The sequence below is a fragment of the Ammospiza caudacuta genome, chromosome 6, assembly GCF_027887145.1.
Source record: "Ammospiza caudacuta isolate bAmmCau1 chromosome 6, bAmmCau1.pri, whole genome shotgun sequence".
Lineage (NCBI taxonomy): Eukaryota > Metazoa > Chordata > Aves > Passeriformes > Passerellidae > Ammospiza > Ammospiza caudacuta.
The window spans coordinates 12,676,286-12,695,018 of record NC_080598.1 but is presented as its reverse complement, the minus strand read 5'-3'; the positions used below and the strand labels follow the sequence as shown (position 1 = coordinate 12,695,018).

The 18,733-nt window shown below is 48.3% G+C and overlaps 1 protein-coding gene across 1 annotated transcript in view; it reads right to left on the bottom strand.

Moving 5' to 3' along the window:
- Positions 1–2,091: 2,091 nt before the first annotated feature.
- Positions 2,092–18,733, bottom strand: part of DAGLA (diacylglycerol lipase alpha) — a 34,535-nt gene continuing 17,893 nt past the window's right edge. Inside the window, exons 13-20 of the mRNA XM_058806669.1 lie at positions 16,147–16,227; positions 14,723–14,865; positions 13,396–13,464; positions 12,408–12,480; positions 11,481–11,677; positions 10,560–10,689; positions 9,954–10,135; positions 2,092–9,312 (exon numbers count right to left, since the gene is read on the bottom strand). Coding sequence (XP_058662652.1) covers positions 8,385–9,312; positions 9,954–10,135; positions 10,560–10,689; positions 11,481–11,677; positions 12,408–12,480; positions 13,396–13,464; positions 14,723–14,865; positions 16,147–16,227 — 1,803 coding nt within the window. The 3' untranslated portion in view covers positions 2,092–8,384. The remainder of the gene's footprint in view (positions 9,313–9,953; positions 10,136–10,559; positions 10,690–11,480; positions 11,678–12,407; positions 12,481–13,395; positions 13,465–14,722; positions 14,866–16,146; positions 16,228–18,733) is intronic.

Genomic DNA, 18,733 nt, shown 5'->3' with positions numbered 1-18,733 from the left:
CTCCTGGCAGGAGACCTGTGTGGATCAATCCCTGCCTGGTTACCCATTAACTCCAAGGGTTTGTTCCCAAGACAGAGAGAACACCTCCATTAAATCATCAGGGAATAAAGGATCATCCTCAGGAAGGAACACACATGTCCTCAACACTCCGGGAAACCTCTGGAGCTGGAAGTCCAAGCATTCAACCCAGGCCTGGAGCAGGGAACTGTCACCCACCCACTCCCAAGAAGGACATCCAGGCTCTATGGAAAGCCCCTGTCCACTCTACCAGGACAAACAAGGCCACAAGGGTTGCATGTGCTTTCCAAGGAAGTTGTGTGGCAGGAAGGAGGAACACAGATTGCTGGAAAATCCAAGGAGACATTGCTGAGGAGGCAGGAAAATACAAATGCTGCTGGAACAGGCCAGGAATTACATTCAGACCATCACCCTCAGATCACCTTTCCTTTCCCTCTTTTCCAATGGAAATACAACCTGGAATCCTTGGAAAACCCTGAGGAACTATTTGTGCCATGCTAGTTTCCATTGAATTAATTAACAATTAGATCCCAGCTTTAGTTAATTAAATATTCCCATTATTTCCCCCCATTTTCTTTGCTTGCTGGGGAACACTTCAAAAATTGTTGGAAAATTTGGGGTTTTTTTTTCTGTAGTTCTGGATATTTTCTCAATGGATTGGAAACAACTTTTCTCAATAAACTGGGATTTTTTCCTAAGGCCACCAACACACCCAGCAGCCGGAGAATCTCCGTGGAAAACACGACTACATCCCCAAGGAAGGCTGTTAATAGGTTTTATAGCAGCATACCCCACTCCTGCTGTGTCCACATTCATATATTTTCATCCTTAAAAACTGAATTAAAGCAGCCTCTCCTAAACATGGATTATTCCTTGTTTATCCAAGGATAGCAGCCAGAGTTGGATGTTTTCCTTCCCCAGGAGAGGAAGGGTTTCCAGAAGAGCCAATATGCTTTTATGAGGCTGATATAGCTCTGGGTAGGGAAAAAAGTCCCACAAAACCATCCCAAAACATCAGGCACTTCAACATTCCAGCACTTTTTATAGGCATTTTTATAGGAACTCAGTAGTTCAGCCACCTTTGAGCTCTTAATTCCCTGATAGTCCCTTCAGGAGCAGCCATAAAAAACAATTCCATGCAGCCATTAATAGGATTACACACTTCCAGGCATTCCTTTTCTCCCTGGATTTCTCCTGGCTGGTCAACGAGCTCCAGGACTTCTCCTGCCCTTATTCCCCAATGCTGTAAGCCATAAATGCAACTTTTCCCTTTTCCAGAATATGAATTATGTGGAATTATTCAGCTGGGACCAGCCCTCAGGCAGTGAGATCCTGCCTTACAACTCCAGAGCCGTGTCCTGTGGGACACTGGGAAAATCCCAGTTTGGACTCACCCAGCCCACAGAAGGATCCCAGCACCTCCATGTTGATCCAAAGGGGAGATCTCCACACTGTTCAGGCTGGAAAATCCAATAGATTGAATATTTGGGATATATCCTCGACTGAGAGCACACGTGCTCCCCTTCTATCCCTGTCATTCCCATCCACTCCCAAAAAAATTCCCTGTTTGCACTAAAATCCTTCTTTTTATAGGACAGGTTGAATTTAACTTGGAATAACTCAAAGCATCCAGTTCCTTCCTTAATTTCCTTCTCCACAGAAGGAGAAATTCCTAGAACTCATCTCAAGGGACAGGGATCATGGAGTCCTGGAATGGTTTGGGTGGGAAGGGACCTTAAAGATCCAGTTACATCCCTGCCATGGGCAGGGACACCTTCCACTGCTTCCAGGACAACTTCCAGCCTGCTCCAACCTGGCCATGGGATGGCAAATCCACAAGCTCCGGATGTTCCCCCAAGTGTTTTCCCACTCCAGAGGCTGAGATCCAGAGCAGAGAGAGCTGGAAAAGAAACAACCAACCCCCAGTGATTCCCAGGATCCTTCCCAAGGGCCACACACCCAATTCCTGGTGTCCTTCCCACCTCACTCACCACCCTTCAAGGCAGAAACTTCAGGCAATTCCCAACCATCCATGTCCAGGACATCCTTGGGAACAGTCACATACTCCAGCCATGCTTCCAACATCCATTTTATACAGAGTGCCATAGAATATACAGAAAATTTATATACATCCATGTTTCTGGAATTAGGTTATAATTCATCCGATCTTTCTTTACAGCGGGATTAGTTCAGATCTTTCATACAGAGGTACAAAAAAAGTCACGTGGAGAATGAAGGGCACATGAGGAGTGCTTGAGTTTCCTTGGAATCTTCATGCTGGGGCAGCTCGGAGCAGGGATTCAGAGGGCAGCATTCCCAGGATGACATGTGGACACAGGATGCTGGGCTGTTTTCTCCCCCCCAGTTGCATATCCAAGTGCTCCAAGCCCTGCCAGAAGCAGTGGGAGTGCCTCAGAGCTCCCTGGAAGGGGCTGCTTCTCCCAAAAATGCCAAAGGCTTCAGCTCCAAGGAGGCAATTAGGATCCAGCAGGAAATTAATCCAGAGGTATCCTGCTCCGAGCTGCCCCAGCACAAGATGGGACACAGGTGACAGGCAGGAAGGGCTTTTCCAGAGAGGCAGAGCCAAAGGAAAAGGGCTCACAGGGCTCAACATTCCAGACAGGGAGGCACAGCCCATCCCCAGATATCCCTGTGCCAATAGGAATTCCACATAGTGCCAGGACAGGAGCTCGAGAGTATTCCCTGTGGAGGGAGTATTGTGGAGGGAAAGGTGGGAAGGTGGAGCTGCAGGTGAGGCCACTTTGCCACCACCAAGCGCTGGGGACATCCCAGGAAAGGAGTGAGGACCCAAAGGGTGTGACAGTGTCCTAGGAAAAACCCCTGCCAGGATCCCTCTGCACACAAACTTCCCAAAAGTGGATATCCCAGCAGGACAGGCCTGTGCCACCCCAGCTGGGACTTCTGACTCTGAGCCATTGGAACTGCACAAAGCCCAGGATGGGAAGCAGGGAAGTGGAATCCAAAGAAAAACCAATGTCAAGGCTTGTTCCTGTGCTGCAAGGATTTTCAGGAATCAAGAGGTGAAGACAGGGAGTCATTCCTCATCCCGCAGTTGTGTTGGGAAGGTGGGAAAGTCAGGACATGCAGCATGGTGTGACACAGTAACATCAGAGGGATTGGACACAACAAGGAAAGCTGGAAAAATTCCCAGGGAGCTGCTCCTGAGCCAGGGAGAAAGTTGGTGTGGGTTGGAGGAAATCGCCTGCCTCAGGTCAAAATTTGCTTTTGGCACTTGGATACGACCTCAGGCAGCAAGGAAAAGTGGGAAGGTGTGGGAAGTCCTGGCTGAGGCAGAATGGGAGAGCTCAGGAGCAAGGGCAGCTCCTGCCAGGCCTTGGCCACACTTCCATACTCCCAGAGAAGTGGGAAAGTAAGGTGGGAGATATCTGATCCCAGAAACTGGGACCTGAAGCCAGGGAGAACAAAGGCACAAGAGGTATGAACTCAAAAAAACATGGAAAAAACAATGGGAATGGAGACAGCAAAGCACTTGGAGGCTGATGATTATTCCCGATAACAAAGCAAGGAATTGCCCTAATCCTTGGCTATTTGGAATTTCCAGCCCTTTAGCAGCTCCTTGGAGCTGGAAGAAGGGGAAGGACATCAGTCACTGCTGATCCAGCCCCCTTCCCATCCCTCTCTGCATCCACAACCTGTGGCTCTGACTGGAGAGCAAAAGGCTCCAGACTGAATGCCAGCTTCCAGCTGCAGTGTTCCCTCCTCTCCTTCTTCCCACAGCTGCCAAGGATGGGCTGTGTTTGCCTCCAGCAGGATCCATGCAGCATTGCTTCCTCCACACAGGAGCCATGAGAGGGAGCTTTGGCACAAGAAATGAGGCTCTTCCTGAAATCCAGCAGCTCTTCCCAAAAATCAGCACTGCACAGGATCTAGGAACAAAGCAATGAGCCCAGTTCCAGGCAGTGCTTTCCAACTGCTTCCTCCAGAGGGATTTCTCAGCAGAGGTGCTGCTGGAATTCCAACCTTCCCTTTCCTGCAGCACTGTAACACTGCAAACAGGGATCACAGAATTCCAGAATCATTTGGAAACTCCCACCTGCTGTCATGGACAGGGACATCTTTCCCTAGCCCAGGTTGTTCCAAGCCTTATCCAACCTGGCCTGGAATATTTCCAGAAATGAGGAATCTACACCCCCCTTGGCAATGTTACTCAAAGGCTGCAGTTACAACCACTATTCCTAAACCCATTGGAATTAAATATTCCTGCTCCCATCCTGCAAAGCCAGAATGTCCTACTGCCAAGGGAAGAATATCCCAGAATGGATAGGGACAAACCCAGCATGGAGGGGAGCTCCAGCCCAGCAATTCCCAAGGCAAACACAGAAGGGCTCTGCTGCCCAATGGAGGCTCTTGGATACAGCCTCACAACACAAATCCAAACACACCCATTCCAGCAATAATTAATCCTACCTAATTCCCATTGCCAGGAGTAATCCTGATTATTCCTATGTCCCAATTTGTAAATGAAAGCTGTGTGGGCGAGTCCATGGAAATAATATCTGCCTGCAGGAAAAGAGCAGCAAAAGCTGAGAAAACATCAAAGTGCATGGAGAATGTGTTAGATATTCATCCTGCATCCCCACACTTGGAGCTTTTCCTCCTTCTTACGTGCCCTTGGAAACAGATTTCCCACTTTAATCCTGCATGGGACCATCAACTGCTCCTGGAATCTAGCATCCTAAAAGAATAGAACTGGGAATCACTGGAATTCTGTACCCACACTCCCCACCCTCTGCCATGCCAGCCCTCTGCAGAGACCAAAGTACCTCCCACAAATCCTGTTTGCTTTGGAAAAAAAGTTCCTAAAAAGTTCCAAGAATCTCATTTAACTGCTTTGGGATAGTTTTCCCATGTTTCCCATGTGCTATCAAGGATGTGGAATGAGCCATCAGCACCCTGAGAGAAGGGAGGGATGAGGTGGCTCCTGAAATAGGTGAGAAGCACAGGGAGCAAAGAAAAGAGGGAAGGTTTTAGTAGGAAATGAATATTCCAAATGGAGAAGGCAGCCCCCATGGAGAAGAAGCAATGATAAATATTGGAAAAGAGCTGGTATATCCTCAGCACTGCAGGATCCTTCCCAAATTTTTGGCACTGCTGCAATGAAAGCAACAATAAAATCAATTTACTGGTGCAGAAGAGCCTCAGCTCCATTCCTCTGCCAAGAAACTCTTGGAATACCAACACTCAGCAGTGGTGGAAAGGACCTTTAAAGGTCACTCAGTCCAAGGAAGAAGGATCAGAACGGATTTTAAGGATGAGGCATGGAATGGGTGACCTGTTGGTCAGCCTGGGGTGTCAGGCACTTCCAGCACTGCCTCTGCACAGGGTGGAACATCCTGTTGGAATATCATGGGAATATCTGAAGATCAGAAGGCACAAAGCTCAAGAGGAAGAAGCAGAAGCCAAAAGATTTGGAAAACTGGAGATGCTTCATGTTCCCAAAGACAGAGCAGGAAGAGAAAGCAGGAAGTGTGTACAGTACAGATGAAGGAGGCAGCTGCAGCTTTAACATTTATTTCAGCATTCCAGGTGTGCTCTTCCAGGAGGATATGGGAGATCAGCCTTTCTAAATGCCCAGACAGCAAAGGAGTGATGGGAATGGAGACATGGAATGCTGGGCATCAAGACACAGTAATGGGGATCAAGACACGGAGACATTTAAAGCAGAAATAATTCCAAGAATGTGAATTTCATTTGAAAGGACTGGGATCAGATCTGTTTGTCAACAAAAACCAGGAATTATCCATGATAGGATATAATGAGAACCTTTGAGGGGCTCTTTTGTGCCTTTACTCCTTGACCTGTGGCAAGCCCAGCTCCCAGGAACTACATGTTTCCAGGTTTTCCTAAGTCCAGTAATCACAGAGCAAAAAAACTGCAGCATTCCAGACTGCTTCCTGTCAGGGCAAGGGAAGGCCATTCCTATGGGATACAGTTCCAATGGCACAAAGAAGGAAACAGTCACCCAAGGACTGAGTCTTCCAGGACATAGCAGAGGAACGTCAGGGAAGGGACTTTCTAGTGCAACATTTGAGCCATGGAACATCAGCAGGTTCCCACTGGAATCATTTCAGGAGGGAGATATCCCACATTTCCTCACCTGGAGGCACCTCCCACCAGTAGTTCCATCTAATCCCAGGTATCCATGTCACTCCCAGGGACAGAGATGATAATTTTCCTTAGTGCTTTAAAGTGCTTTGCAGATCCCAAGCTCTGCCTTAGTGCTAAGGGTGAATTCCTGCTGGGAATAAGGGCAGGAATGAGCTCCTTATCCCAACTCCTGGGCCAGAAGGGGAGCTAGCCCGCTAGCTCCAGCCTCCCTGCCCCTCAGCTCCCCTTTTCCCCTCAAACCTTCCCAGATTTTTGTGCGTATTCCCAAAAAATCACCTCGGTAGTGTTTCCTGAGTGCAGGAATTCCTCCTTACCCTGTGCTGTGCTCCCAAACCACCTGCTCCCTGCTGCTTTTTTAAGGACCTACAAAACCAAAAAGAACTTCTGGTTGCTCAGAATAAAAGGATTTTTCTTTCTCCAAATCCCTCTGATTCCACTCAGGGAGGGAAAGGTCCTTTGGAACCTTAAACCACAGGAATAATGTTTTCCTGGCCGCTTCAAGCACTTCTGAAGGCTCTGAAACGGGTAAGGAGCAGGGGCTGGAGCATCCCACGCTGGATGGAGTGGGATATCAGCACTTGGATCCAGAATCCAGTGGAATTCCGTGCACCCAGGATTATTTACATGAATGCACAGTGGTTATAAAGTGCTCCTCAATGGCATTGGATCCCACTGGCTCCCAGGGAGCACAGCCCTGCCCCTCCCAGCGCTTCCACAGCCCACATGGAGAACAGGAAGCCTGGGATTTGCCAGGGGCTGAGCTCCTGGAAAGCACAGCATCCACCTACAATGGAAATAGCACTGCTAAGGAGGGGAAAGGGGAGCAACCACAGGATTCTAAGGAAGTTAAACCAGGAATTTTTTTTCCAGGGAGCTCCAGGGAGAGCCATCAGTAACTGCTGAGCTTTGAGGGGGAGTTGTGGCAATTCAAGGCCTTTTCCAGGTCCCAAGAATGTTTCATTTCCTACAATAGGTAGTTTTCCTCCTGCTCCCATCACTGGAAAACCTGCCTGGAGAAGCGGAGCAGGCTCCTCTGGGCCCAGAGGCTCAGGTAGTTTTTCCTAACTTGCTCAAGCTTTCCTACATGGAATTGTGCAGGTGGGGAGAGGGGGCAGGCAGTTACCCCCAGATCCAAGCCACTTGGGAAGCAGGGGGCTTGGAATTCTGCCTGCCATCCTCTCTTCCCTCAGTCCCCAGAGGGAACAGCATGAGAAGGAGAGGATGACTATGAATTTTCGTTCAGGAAAGCCTCCCTATTTCCTTAATAAATACCTTCCAACCAGCTCAGCAGCTCTGTAAACATACAAGAGATTGCAACACTGGGAAAAAGTCCATCTTTTCCCTGAATTCCGAATGAGAGAGGCTGGCACTAATCCACTGTGGATGCTGCATATGGGTGGTGTGAGGACCCCCAGGGATCCAGGAGAGACTCCCAGACTCCACAGGGGACTGGAAAATAATGCCAGGTGCATCTTGCAGTTGATCCATCCACATCCATGCAGCTCTGAGATGAGAATCCTGGCAGTCCCACGGGAATGTCGCCAGCTTAGAGGGGTCCAGGGAACCGAGGAGTGATGGGGGTGATATCCAGGAGAACTTTCTGCCAAAGGCAGAGGGACTGGGCTCTTAGGAACAGCGTCCTTCCCTCTCAGGAGTGCTCAGGGGAGAGAAACCACGGTGCCAGCCCCATTCCTGCTGCGCCTGGCCGGGAAGGGGAGACTGGATTTGGGGGGAAATACAGCCCCAATGGCTTTAAAACAGGAGTGTCCTACAAAAGCAATCCCCATGGAAGTGTGCCGAATTGGATCTTGGGCCGGATCCATGGTAGTGCAACAGGGCCCAAAGTCTCAATCCGCTCATTTCCCACAACCACCGGCTCGGTCCCGAGGAGAGGGATCTGGCCCGGCTCCCTCCTGCTTCCATCTATCCAGGTATCTCACTCCCAAACTCAGCAGGTGCCCCAGGGCAAGGAATCTGCCTCTGGAATGAGACAGGCTGAGGTAGGGAACTTTAGTGCCTCAGACCCTCTCAGGCCCCGCGGGGCAAAGCTTCTCCCAGCTCCAAGCACAGGATTCCAGCACAATCCATCCTCCAGACACCACCACTGGGTCACCCCAGAAAGGATTTTTCCAGCTGTCTCCTCTGATCCCAACTGCCCGATGACAGCCTCCTCCATGGATTATCCCACTGGGATCATTCCACCCCTTTCCCCTGCACTAAAGGGCCGAAATCATGAGGTCGTCCTGCTTGGCAGGGCTGGTTACATGTCCAGAAGGGGTGGAAGTCCGGATTTTGTCCGTGGCCAGGCATTCCTGGCTGCTCACACCCGTGGGAGTGATATCCATGAGTTCTCCGGATGAGCTAAGGGGGAAGGAGGGCGACACGGAGATTCCCGACGAGGGATCCGTCGAGCCCGCAAACAACCTCGGGGGCTTTGGGACTAAGTTGGGCTCGTACTGTGCCCTCAGCAGGATCTCCTGGTCACTGACGGATTTGGGAATCTCCGCAAAGTCGCTGGAGCTGTCCGACACCATCATGCAGTAAATGTCCTGGAAGGAGCTGCTTTTGCTGTCCAGGTTGAAGAGGCTGTCGATGAACTCGGCGAATTCCAGCACCTGGGGACTGGGAACGTCGGCCAGGCGGCCGTTGTGGAGCGGGGGCTCTTCCCGCGGGGACGAGGACGCGCGCTCCCCGTCGCTCCCGGTGCCCTCGGCGCTGCAGCGGCGCTGGGGGGTGGTGCCGCCGCTGTTGAGGACATTTTCCGGGGGCTGCGTCTCCTGGGAATGCTTGGAGAGGCTGTCAGCAGCCAGCAGCTCTGTCCGGGAGCTGAGGGAAGGGTTCTCCTCAGGGATAACGGGGTCTATATAAAAGCAGTGCGTCTCGTCCTTCTCCATGACCGCATGGAGGCTGGGGGAGCCCCGGATGCTCCGGAAGCCGGAGGAGCGCCGGGAATCGAAGCTGTAGATGGATTCGTTGTCCGAGAGGCTCTCCATGGTGGCCAGAGGGGCGCGGCGGTCCTGGAGCTCCACGGAGAGACGTTCCTTGGTGTCCAGGAGAAGCAGCTCCACGGGGTCCTTCTGCACAGGAGAAAGCGGCTTTGTCTCATAGAACCCCTCCAGGCTGATTTCCGAATGGGATTTGCTCCTGCAACGGGAAACAGAGAACACGAGGCTGCAGAATTCCAGAACAGCTAGAGGATCCAAGGGTTCCTCACACAGCTCCTCCAACCAGAGGCATCCACAACTCCAGGGAGTCTCTTCTTGCTCCATCCTCCCAGCTGGAAATACTACAAATGGATTCTCCCTCTGCAAACTCCAGCTCTTGCCCTTCTCCCTTTTTTCCTTCTCTCCTGTCCAGAGAGGCTGTGGACTATCCCTGTTGGTATTCCAGGTGCTCCAGGACAAGGCTTGGAGCAACCTGGGCTGGTAGAAGGTGTCCCTACTCATGTCAGGGGTTGAAACGGGATGATCCTTAAATCCCTTCCAAACCAAACTGAAATGAGCTCCAAGTTTTACCTTAGGAAAACCTCACCTGTCTGGATAAGGAAAAAAAAAAGGAAGTCTCTTTCATACCTTTTCCTGACCTTGCTGCAGTCAAATTCCTATGCAACACAAGAGATTTTTTTCCCTGACATTCCTCAAGATATCCTGAAGCTTTAATTCCCACGAAGGCCCATGGATCTATCTTTCCCACACACACGGATCACAATGCTCCAAGAGGAAGAGGGCCCACACCTGTGGGTATTTATTAATATTTCTAATATTCCATATAAAATCTCTCCTTACTTGGTACTGCTGTTCCTCCTGTCCACTGGGATGGGTCCAGTTCCAATCTGCACGGTGGGGCAGCTGGGCAAGGGCTGGCTCTGGAATATCAGCTCCGGCGTGAGATCCACTTCTGTAGGACTCACCATCACTTTGGCTGCAGAAAGCAGAGCTGTTTTCCCCTTGTTGTAGTTCTCCAAGACCTGTCCAAAGAAAGCAGAGGAACAGCAGGGATTGACTGGAGGCTTTCAAACAGCTGGATTGGCCTCTTTCTTCCCAGAGCCTCCTGGAAGCACAGGGAGATAAAGGATTAGAAGGATAAATCCTGACACATCCCTGGATGTCACCTGGGCTCCAATTTAATGGCAGCTCCTGGAATGAACCATCACCACCCAACCTCACGTTATTCTGATGTTAAATTTGGAAACAGGAGCTTCTTGGGACTGTGGGAATTCCATTCCCAGACCCTGTCACACTCCACTCCCAATACCCTGTGCAAGACTGACCAGGAGCATCCCCTTTCCTCCTCTTCTCCAAAATAAACGGCCTGGTGTATTTAACCAGCAGGATTCCCAGGCCAAGCCTGCCTGTCCCAGTGGCTTTTGGGATGACAATTCCCTGCCTTACCTTGTTGAGCCCTTCCATGACCACGTAGGGGAGGTGTTCGTGCAGCATGGCTGGGGAGATGATCACCTCGTTGAAGGCCTTGTTGTCCCCCCAGATGGCAAAGTAGGTGGGATCCTCCTGCTCACAGCAGCTGGAAAAGGGGTGCAGACAAGAGGGAAAAGGATGGAAAAGCAGGGCAGTGTTTTGGCATGTGAAAACAGCAGGATGCAGAGGGAGAAAAAGAGGAAAAACAGAGGGAAGAGCTGTTAGAATACATATGGCTCCAAAATCCTGCTTTATGGGGACATGATTATCCATGGGCTAATCATCATCTAAAGAGGAAAAGGACTTCGGACAAGGGCCTGGAATAATGGGAAAAGGGGGAATAGCTTGAAGCTGAAAGAGGGTGGGTTTAGATGGGATATTCGAAAAAAATTCTTCCCTGTGAGGGTGCAGAGGCCCTGGCACAGGTTGCCCAGAGAAGCTGTGACTGCCCTATCCCTGGAAGTGTTCCAGGCCAGGTTGGATGGGCTGAAGTAACCTGGGATGGTGGCAGGGGCTGGAACTGGATGATCCTTAAGTCCCTTCCAACCCGAACCATTACAGCATTCCATGTGCTGGTTTAGATTAGGTATTGGAAGAAACTCTTCCCTGTGAGGGTGGTGAGACTGAAAAAATGGGATGGATTTCCAACGGAAGCTGTGGCTGCCCCATCCCTGGAAGTGTTCAAATCCAGGCTGGACTTGTCTTGGAGCAATCTGGTCTGGTGGAAGGCATCTCTGCCCATGATCTCCACAGTCCCTTCCAACCCAAACCATTCCATAACTCCACCAACACAGCCACAACCACTGTCCCCATGAGACAGCGGGGAAGAAAACCCCCTTCTCCTTGTGCCAGGGAGAGTCTTCCAGCAAGAATTCCAGCAGGAACAGCAGGACTCACCAGCACTGCTCGGCAGGGTGGTTGTGCACCACGTGGATGATGCGGCCGGGGGGGTACAGGGGGGTGCTGGCACTCAGGGCGATGGTCAGGTCACTGGGATGTGTCCAGAGCCGGTTGCTCGTCACCGAGTTCTCCTCTGGCTCCTCGGGGAGCTCGGATTTAGGAATGCACTTGGTAGCCCCCACAATGATCCGCCACTGTTCCCACAAAGAGGGAGAGAGAGGAGGGAGGATATGAGGAGAGAAAAGCAAAAAAAACCAGTTTTCTTTCACACAAGAGGCATTTGCCTAACTAAAGGTGTGTGAAACACCACCAAAGGTGTCCAGGAAAAACACAGTGACACTGGGAATAAATAAGGAACAATACAAGGACAGGAAAACAGGGAAGCTGGATACAGAGATGATCCAAATGTTTCTGGAAGTTTATTTTCTTTTCCCAATTATATACCCTCTCCAAGTAAATTACATCATGTATTATCCCTAAAAATCTTTGTATTTAATGGGCTTTTTTTCCATCTTGGTGCAATGGTAAAGACTGGGGAGGGACAACTTCCCACATTTTCTATCTCCAAGACATGAGCAGACCATTTATCCTGGAACAGCATCACCCCAATGTTCTGACAAGCACAGGTATTGGACTTCCAGCCTGTGCCCAGTTTCAACTGGCCAGGAAAATCCACACTTGGAATGCAGCCTTTAAAAGAGGCTCAGACAGAAAATTCCCTGCTCAGTTATTTGGGATGTGTGATGGTGAAGTTTCAGCAAGTGAGCCAGAATGATCCCACTGAGCTCTCCAGCTCTTTCCATCATTCCTCTGGTTCCCTAAATAATGATCCTGAGGAGGCCTGGAGGAAACCCACCCTTCTTGCCATAAGAATTCCCCATCCCTGCTCAGAGACATCTCCAGGTGTTGGCTCTTCCCTCTTACCTTTGGTTTGGTGCTTCTTTGGAGAACATCCAGAAGCTGCCGGCGAAATCCCTCCAGCTGAGAGAGCCCGATCCTGGAAGAGAGGAAGATGTGACCATGGAAAAGAGGAAGATGTGACTCTGGAAAAAAGGTGTGGTTATGGAAAAGAGGAAGATGTGATTCTAGAAGGGATTAAGACGTGATTCTGGAAAAGAAGAAGTGAGTCTGAAAAAGAAGAAAGTTATGGATATGGAAGACAACACCTGGGCAGGGAACAGGACAAGAAGGATATGGAGCACAGTAAACAAGGCATTGAGTTTAAAAGGACACAAAAAGGATGCAACATGGAGCAGATGGATTCAGAGGAGAGCTGTGGCATCACTGAGAAGGAGGAGCCAGGAGTGAGAGGCCCAGGGAATTACCAGGACAATAACAAGGATAAGATCAGTGAACAGGGAAGGAGGGAGGTGACAACAAAGATGGCACAGAACAGGTGAGTTGGAAAAGTGTCCTGGAGCTGAATGACACCACTGAGCAGATGACAGGATGGACAGGATCATGGCATCCAGGTAAATCCCAGGTTGCCTGGCTCCTGTTCCAAATCCCTGCTCAGCAGAACGTATCCCAGGAGATGAGGGAGGAGCACCAAGGCACAAGGAATGAGCTGGAGATGAGGTGACATGGAACAGGGATTTTGGGACAAACTGGCCAAATGAGGTGGCAGCATATCCAGGACAGGGCCAAGATAACAGGAAACTAGGAAGGTGGCACATCTGATATCCCAGGTACCACAAGGAGGTAGAACATTCCCCCTTTCACACAGGAGGGATTTGCCCATAAAAGCCCCAACAAAGGTGTCCAGGAAAAATACAGACACAGAGAACAATAAAAGGACAGGAAAATGAGAAAGGTGGAAACAGAGATGATCCAAGTGTTTCAGACAGGAAACAGATGATTTGGGACAGAACAGCAGAGATTCATCAAGGAATTCAGACACTCCTCCACTTGCCTGGGCACCAGATCTTTGCCAAGCACCACTGCAGTCACAAACTCCTTGGAATACTCCATGGCATCCTCACTGGAAGAGAAACAGGAGCAAGGAGAAGCAAACAGTGTTTCATTCCCTATTCAGTGGCAGGAAAACCAGGGGCACAAACTCCAATCCAAGCTGCTCCAGGCTTTGGGGATTTGTGGAAGAAGAGCCTGATCTCCACATCCTACGGCCCAATCATTCCCCTGCACAGGACTCTGGATATAGCTGGGAAAGGAAATGCTTGAACTGAATGCCTCATAGTAATTTTCCAATAGTTTGGGAATGATGGAACAGCCAAGAAAGAAGATATTTCCTACTCCTGAGGCTATAATGTAGGATGAAATACCCCAATATTTGGGGGAATTCAAATGGCAAATTTCTGCAGCAACCTGACTTCCAAGACAAGAATAAAGAAATCAAGATTCCCACTCTGAGTTTGCTGCAGATATTCCCAACCAGTCACCATGGGCAGAGGCTGCCTCACTGGCCTAGGGATGATCCTGGGCATGACACAAGTCAGGAGCTACCAAGGCATCCAGGAGTGGAAGTTTGGAGCAGAAGGCTGTACAAGTCTCCTGAAATATCCTCCCCTGTAGCTCTGTGGCTGCAGAAGAGCTGGGAATGCTACAATAAGGAATGCCAGCATCCAGATTCAGCAGCAGGATGGTTTAAAACCCTTGGCTGCACCTGGAATATGATGCAGGAACTACCAGGAGAAGCTTCTCATGATCCATAGCTGATTCCAAGGATCCCCATGGTGTCTGTCAGGACCAGGAGACCTTCCCTCACTTCCCAGCAATCCAATGGGATGTTTTGTTTGGGAATGACATGACCAGAAGGTCTGTTCCCATTTATAATGGGAAGGATTCACAATTAATCTCTCCTTGGTTTTGCCCCACGGCCAAGGGAGGGAAACCAGAACAATCCCTGTGAGAAATTTTAGGCTGCAGAATGACAGAAATCACATCTCAATTCCAATTTCTTTGGAAAAGGAGTCCAAACAACTGGATCAGCTGCTGCAGACACCTGCATTTGGTCAAGTATCTCCTTTATTTCCATCTATTCAGTGGGAGGGGGCAGAGAGTAAGGAAATTGCACCCATTTCCCATTAAATGTAGACCCATGGACAATTCAGTTATAAACCAGAATATTTGGGAAAGGGGCTATTTGCCATCCTAACCTGAATACCAAACTATATCCCAGAGGAAACACTCAGCTTCTCCAGGCTGCCTTGTCCATTTCACTGCTCCCTAGAGCCTCACAAGCAGAATCCAGTGTATCCCAGGTGTATCCCAACACTTACCTGAGCAGCCCACCTGGGGGGGAATAAGCAAAGCACTTCAGGGACGGATACTGGGGACGCAGCAGGAAGGACAGGATGGCAGCTGTGCCAGCTCCAAGGGAATGCCCAACCACAATCAGGCCATAGTGCTTTGTTCCTCTTCCCTAAAAAACATGGCAACAACAAGGAATCGAGGTCAGGTTAGAAATGAAATTGAATTTATCCTCCAAATCTCTCCCTTTCCCCAGTTTTGGAGTTTATTTCTATACATGAGCACTCCAGATTCCAGCTGAATGGCGCCTTGCTTGTTCTGAATCATGGAATCATCACAGAATCCTGGAATGGTTTAGGGTGGAAAGGAAGGGAGAGATCATTCCATTCCACTCCACACCTTCCACTAGCCCAGGTTGCTCCAAGCCCCATCCAACCCATGCTGGAACACTTCCAGGGATGGGACAGACACAACTTTTCTGGGAAACCCATGCCAGGGCCTCACTGGAGGCTGGAATTCATTCACTTCTTGAATTCTACATTTGGCCTACTGGGACTTTTCTGAAAGAAAGAAGGTGGGAAAAAAAAAAAAAGGAAAGGCACACAAGCTATCTGAATCATTTAAGATTTGATGGGAGCTTTTTGTCCCTCCTGAAAACATCCAAGCTCACACAGAAAGTGTCTCTAAACCTCACTGGACACTTTTCTATGGAATATCTGTCCTTGGCAACCGTCAGAAACAAGGTCCTGTGCTGGTGGGACCTGGGATGGCACTTATGGACCTAAAGCTAGGAAATATTCCTCCTCAGTAACAGAACAGCTCCCATTTTCCCTTTGTAGGCAGAGAGGAATGAAGCTCCATCCCAAAAAGCTGGATGCTGGTTTATCTCTCCCTCCATCCACCAAATATCCCAAGGCAGCACTTCAGCAACTATTTCTAACATATAAAACAAGGTAAGCTGCTTCCCAACATCTCCCTTGAGTCCTGTGACATCTCCCTGCCACCAGGAATGTGCCTACAGGGACAGTCACCACCACATTCCAAAGAATATCTCCATAAAAATGGGATTTTAGTTCCTGCTGATTTGGTTTTAATGCTCCCTGTCCCTCATTGCCACCATGTGGGACTTCCTGCCTCAGGAAAAGGAAAATAATCAGGAGCTCTGCACTATTGGTGCTTCCAAAATAAAAAAGCCTTGCAGGAAGTCTGGATGGGGCTTGGAGCGACCTGATCTTGTGGAATGTTCTCTGCCCATGGCAGGGGGTGGAATGGGATGAGCTTTAAGGTCCCCTCCAACCCAAACCATTCCACAAAATGAGTAACTAGCTGGAAATCCAGGAATTAAAGGGTGAGCTGAGAAATGAATACAACAGACTCAGGGACACAGAGATTCCCTTAAAACCCAGGTTTTTATGGAAATCTCATCCTCTGTCCAGAAACAACTCGTACTCACCAAATCCCGCCCAAAAGCTTGGGACAGCACCATCTCCTGCTCCAGCTTCTTCTTGATGTACTCAGCAGACAGCACCATTCCCTGTGGGAGCAGGAACACACAGCAGGATGTAAATGGCATCTCAGCATCCAGAAGGTGAGGAAGCTCTGGAATGTCCCTCAGCATGGATCTGGATGGAAGGGGAACTGATTCCCCTCTGCATTTCCAAAGTTTTGGTGCTTAAGGAGTAAAGACAGTTCTTAATTAAGGAACACTCCAAGGGCCTATTCCTGGGATTTTAGGGGGAAAACTACCCCAAATCCAATTAACTTAAACACAGGATTGTGGATTTGGTACTTCAGGCCAAGGGACCTGGGGCAGAACAGAGAAATAGACTTGGATATTCTAAATATTGGTGGTTTTAAACCCAAATTATCCTATTCCAGGTAAATCTGGGACGGAGTTTTCAATTTAAATCTAGGAATAAAAGTGTGAATCATTTTAATAGAGTTAATGATTCAAACACCAAAGGGAAAAGCACAAGGAATTAGTTCCTGCCTTCTCCAGCCATCAATATTAAGGGGATTTGGCTGTCAGAGGACATTCATCCCAAATTATTAAAAGTTTTTATTCCCTAGAAGTCAAGGAGTGCTGGAAGATGGGAAAGATCACATCTGGGTCTAAACATTCCTCCTCTCTGCTGAGGAGTGTTTCTCAGATTCCAAATGTAGTTCAATGCAATTCCAAGTGCAATTATAAACAAGCTACTGGAATTTGGTTTGTTGCATAAATTTCTGATAATGCTACAGTTTAACTCAGTGGGAAGTGAGCCTGAACTCCAAAAAATGGGGGGACATGGGGAAAATCATCTCCTTGGCTGTTTTCCTTTAAATCCCTATCTTAAAATGGTGTGAGTACAATGGAAATGTTATTGGGGGCTCACTCTTCATCTCAGAGATAAGAAAAGATTCCTGGCTCCAAAAGCAAAGAAAAATATATGTAAATAATAATATATAAAACCTCAGTTATCCTGGAGAGCTGGACTGGGGGTTGGAGTTAAAAAGGGTAATGAGGATATGACAGCAGGATAATGAGAGGGAAAAATCAGGGAAACATCAGAAGTAAATCACAGGAAGAGCTGAGGAGGAAAATGGTGGGAAGAAAATGAGGGGAGGAAATTTGGTGGGAAAATCAGGTGGGAAAATCAAAACCAGGGATAAATCAAAATCAGGGATAAATCAGGAATAAGTCAGGAATAACAATGTTGACTATCTTGCATCGATATCACCTCACCAAGCCTCCAGAGATCCAGTTTTATTCCATTCTTATGGAATTTCTTGGGTTGTTTCAAAGAGGGGCAGAAAGGCATAAGAGAAGCCAGTAAGGGGAAAAAAAAAGCAAAGAAACATGGATTTTTCCAGGTCCTCAGCACCTGAGATGTCTTTGATCCCAATCTGGATACTGAAGAGAGGAAGCAGGACAGGGGAGACCCCACTTCATGGAAATGAGTTAAATGGAATGCTGCCACCACCAAAAAGCACCACAGCGGTTATGCCTTGTCCCAGCTCCTCCCCAGCTTCCAGAAGAGTCTCCACTCCCAATCCTAATGAGAAGTGAGCAGCAGGCCACTGATCTAAATTCCCACCGCGAATTTGGGATTCTATTTTTAGGGAGCATGACCCAAATCCACGGTGATGTCACTGCTGGGATGTTTGTCAGCCTTTGGGAGGTGTTTTTGGTAATTATTTCCTAATGGAGACAGGGATTTTAATGATTATGGAATGAGACTGTAAACTTCCATTTAGATTCACCATTGGAAAAATTCCCTAAAATTCCTGGAATCCTGGTTTGGGTTGAAAGGGATCTTAAGGATCATCCCATTCCATGGACAGGGACATGTGCCATTAGCCCAGGTTGCTCCAAACTTCATCTAACCTGGTCTTGGACACTTCCAGGGATGTAGGCATCCATAAATTCTCTAGGAAACAAATCCAATTTCAAGTTAATAAAACTAATTGGGCTTAATTTTGCAAGTTCACATGTAAATAACCAAATGGATCAAAAATTTAGGGAAAGGGAATAGAAATATTCTGCATTGTTTTGCATCTCAAAGGCACAAAACTGCTGTGAGATATTTGAGATTTTGGGGGAAAACCCCCAGAAGGGTCTATTTATGAGAGAAAAATGTTGAAAAATCTTATTACTGGGATCATGGCTCAGCTTCCAGGACTTTCCAGCAGCTCCTTGTCCTTCTGGTTGGCTCAACACCAGGAAACAAAGCTCTGTAACATCCTATTTTCACTAACTATGTCCTGGGAGTTCAACAATTAAATCTGGATTCACCCCTTTGGCTGAGGATTATTTTTTAAATTAACTTTGTTATAAAATCAGTGGACTTTATTGCAAAAATAGTGAAGTTGGATTCTTCTTTGAGTTATAATCCCTTTTTTTTGGCATTCTAATCCCTAAACTTTAGTTCCAGCTCTATTTTTTGATCCAGAATAGCTCAGAGGCCTGATAAATATTTTTTTAAATTGTGACATTGGAGCTGTGGAGTGATAAAAAATTTCATGTAAACATCAAGACTTGGAATTTTAGGATGGCTTAC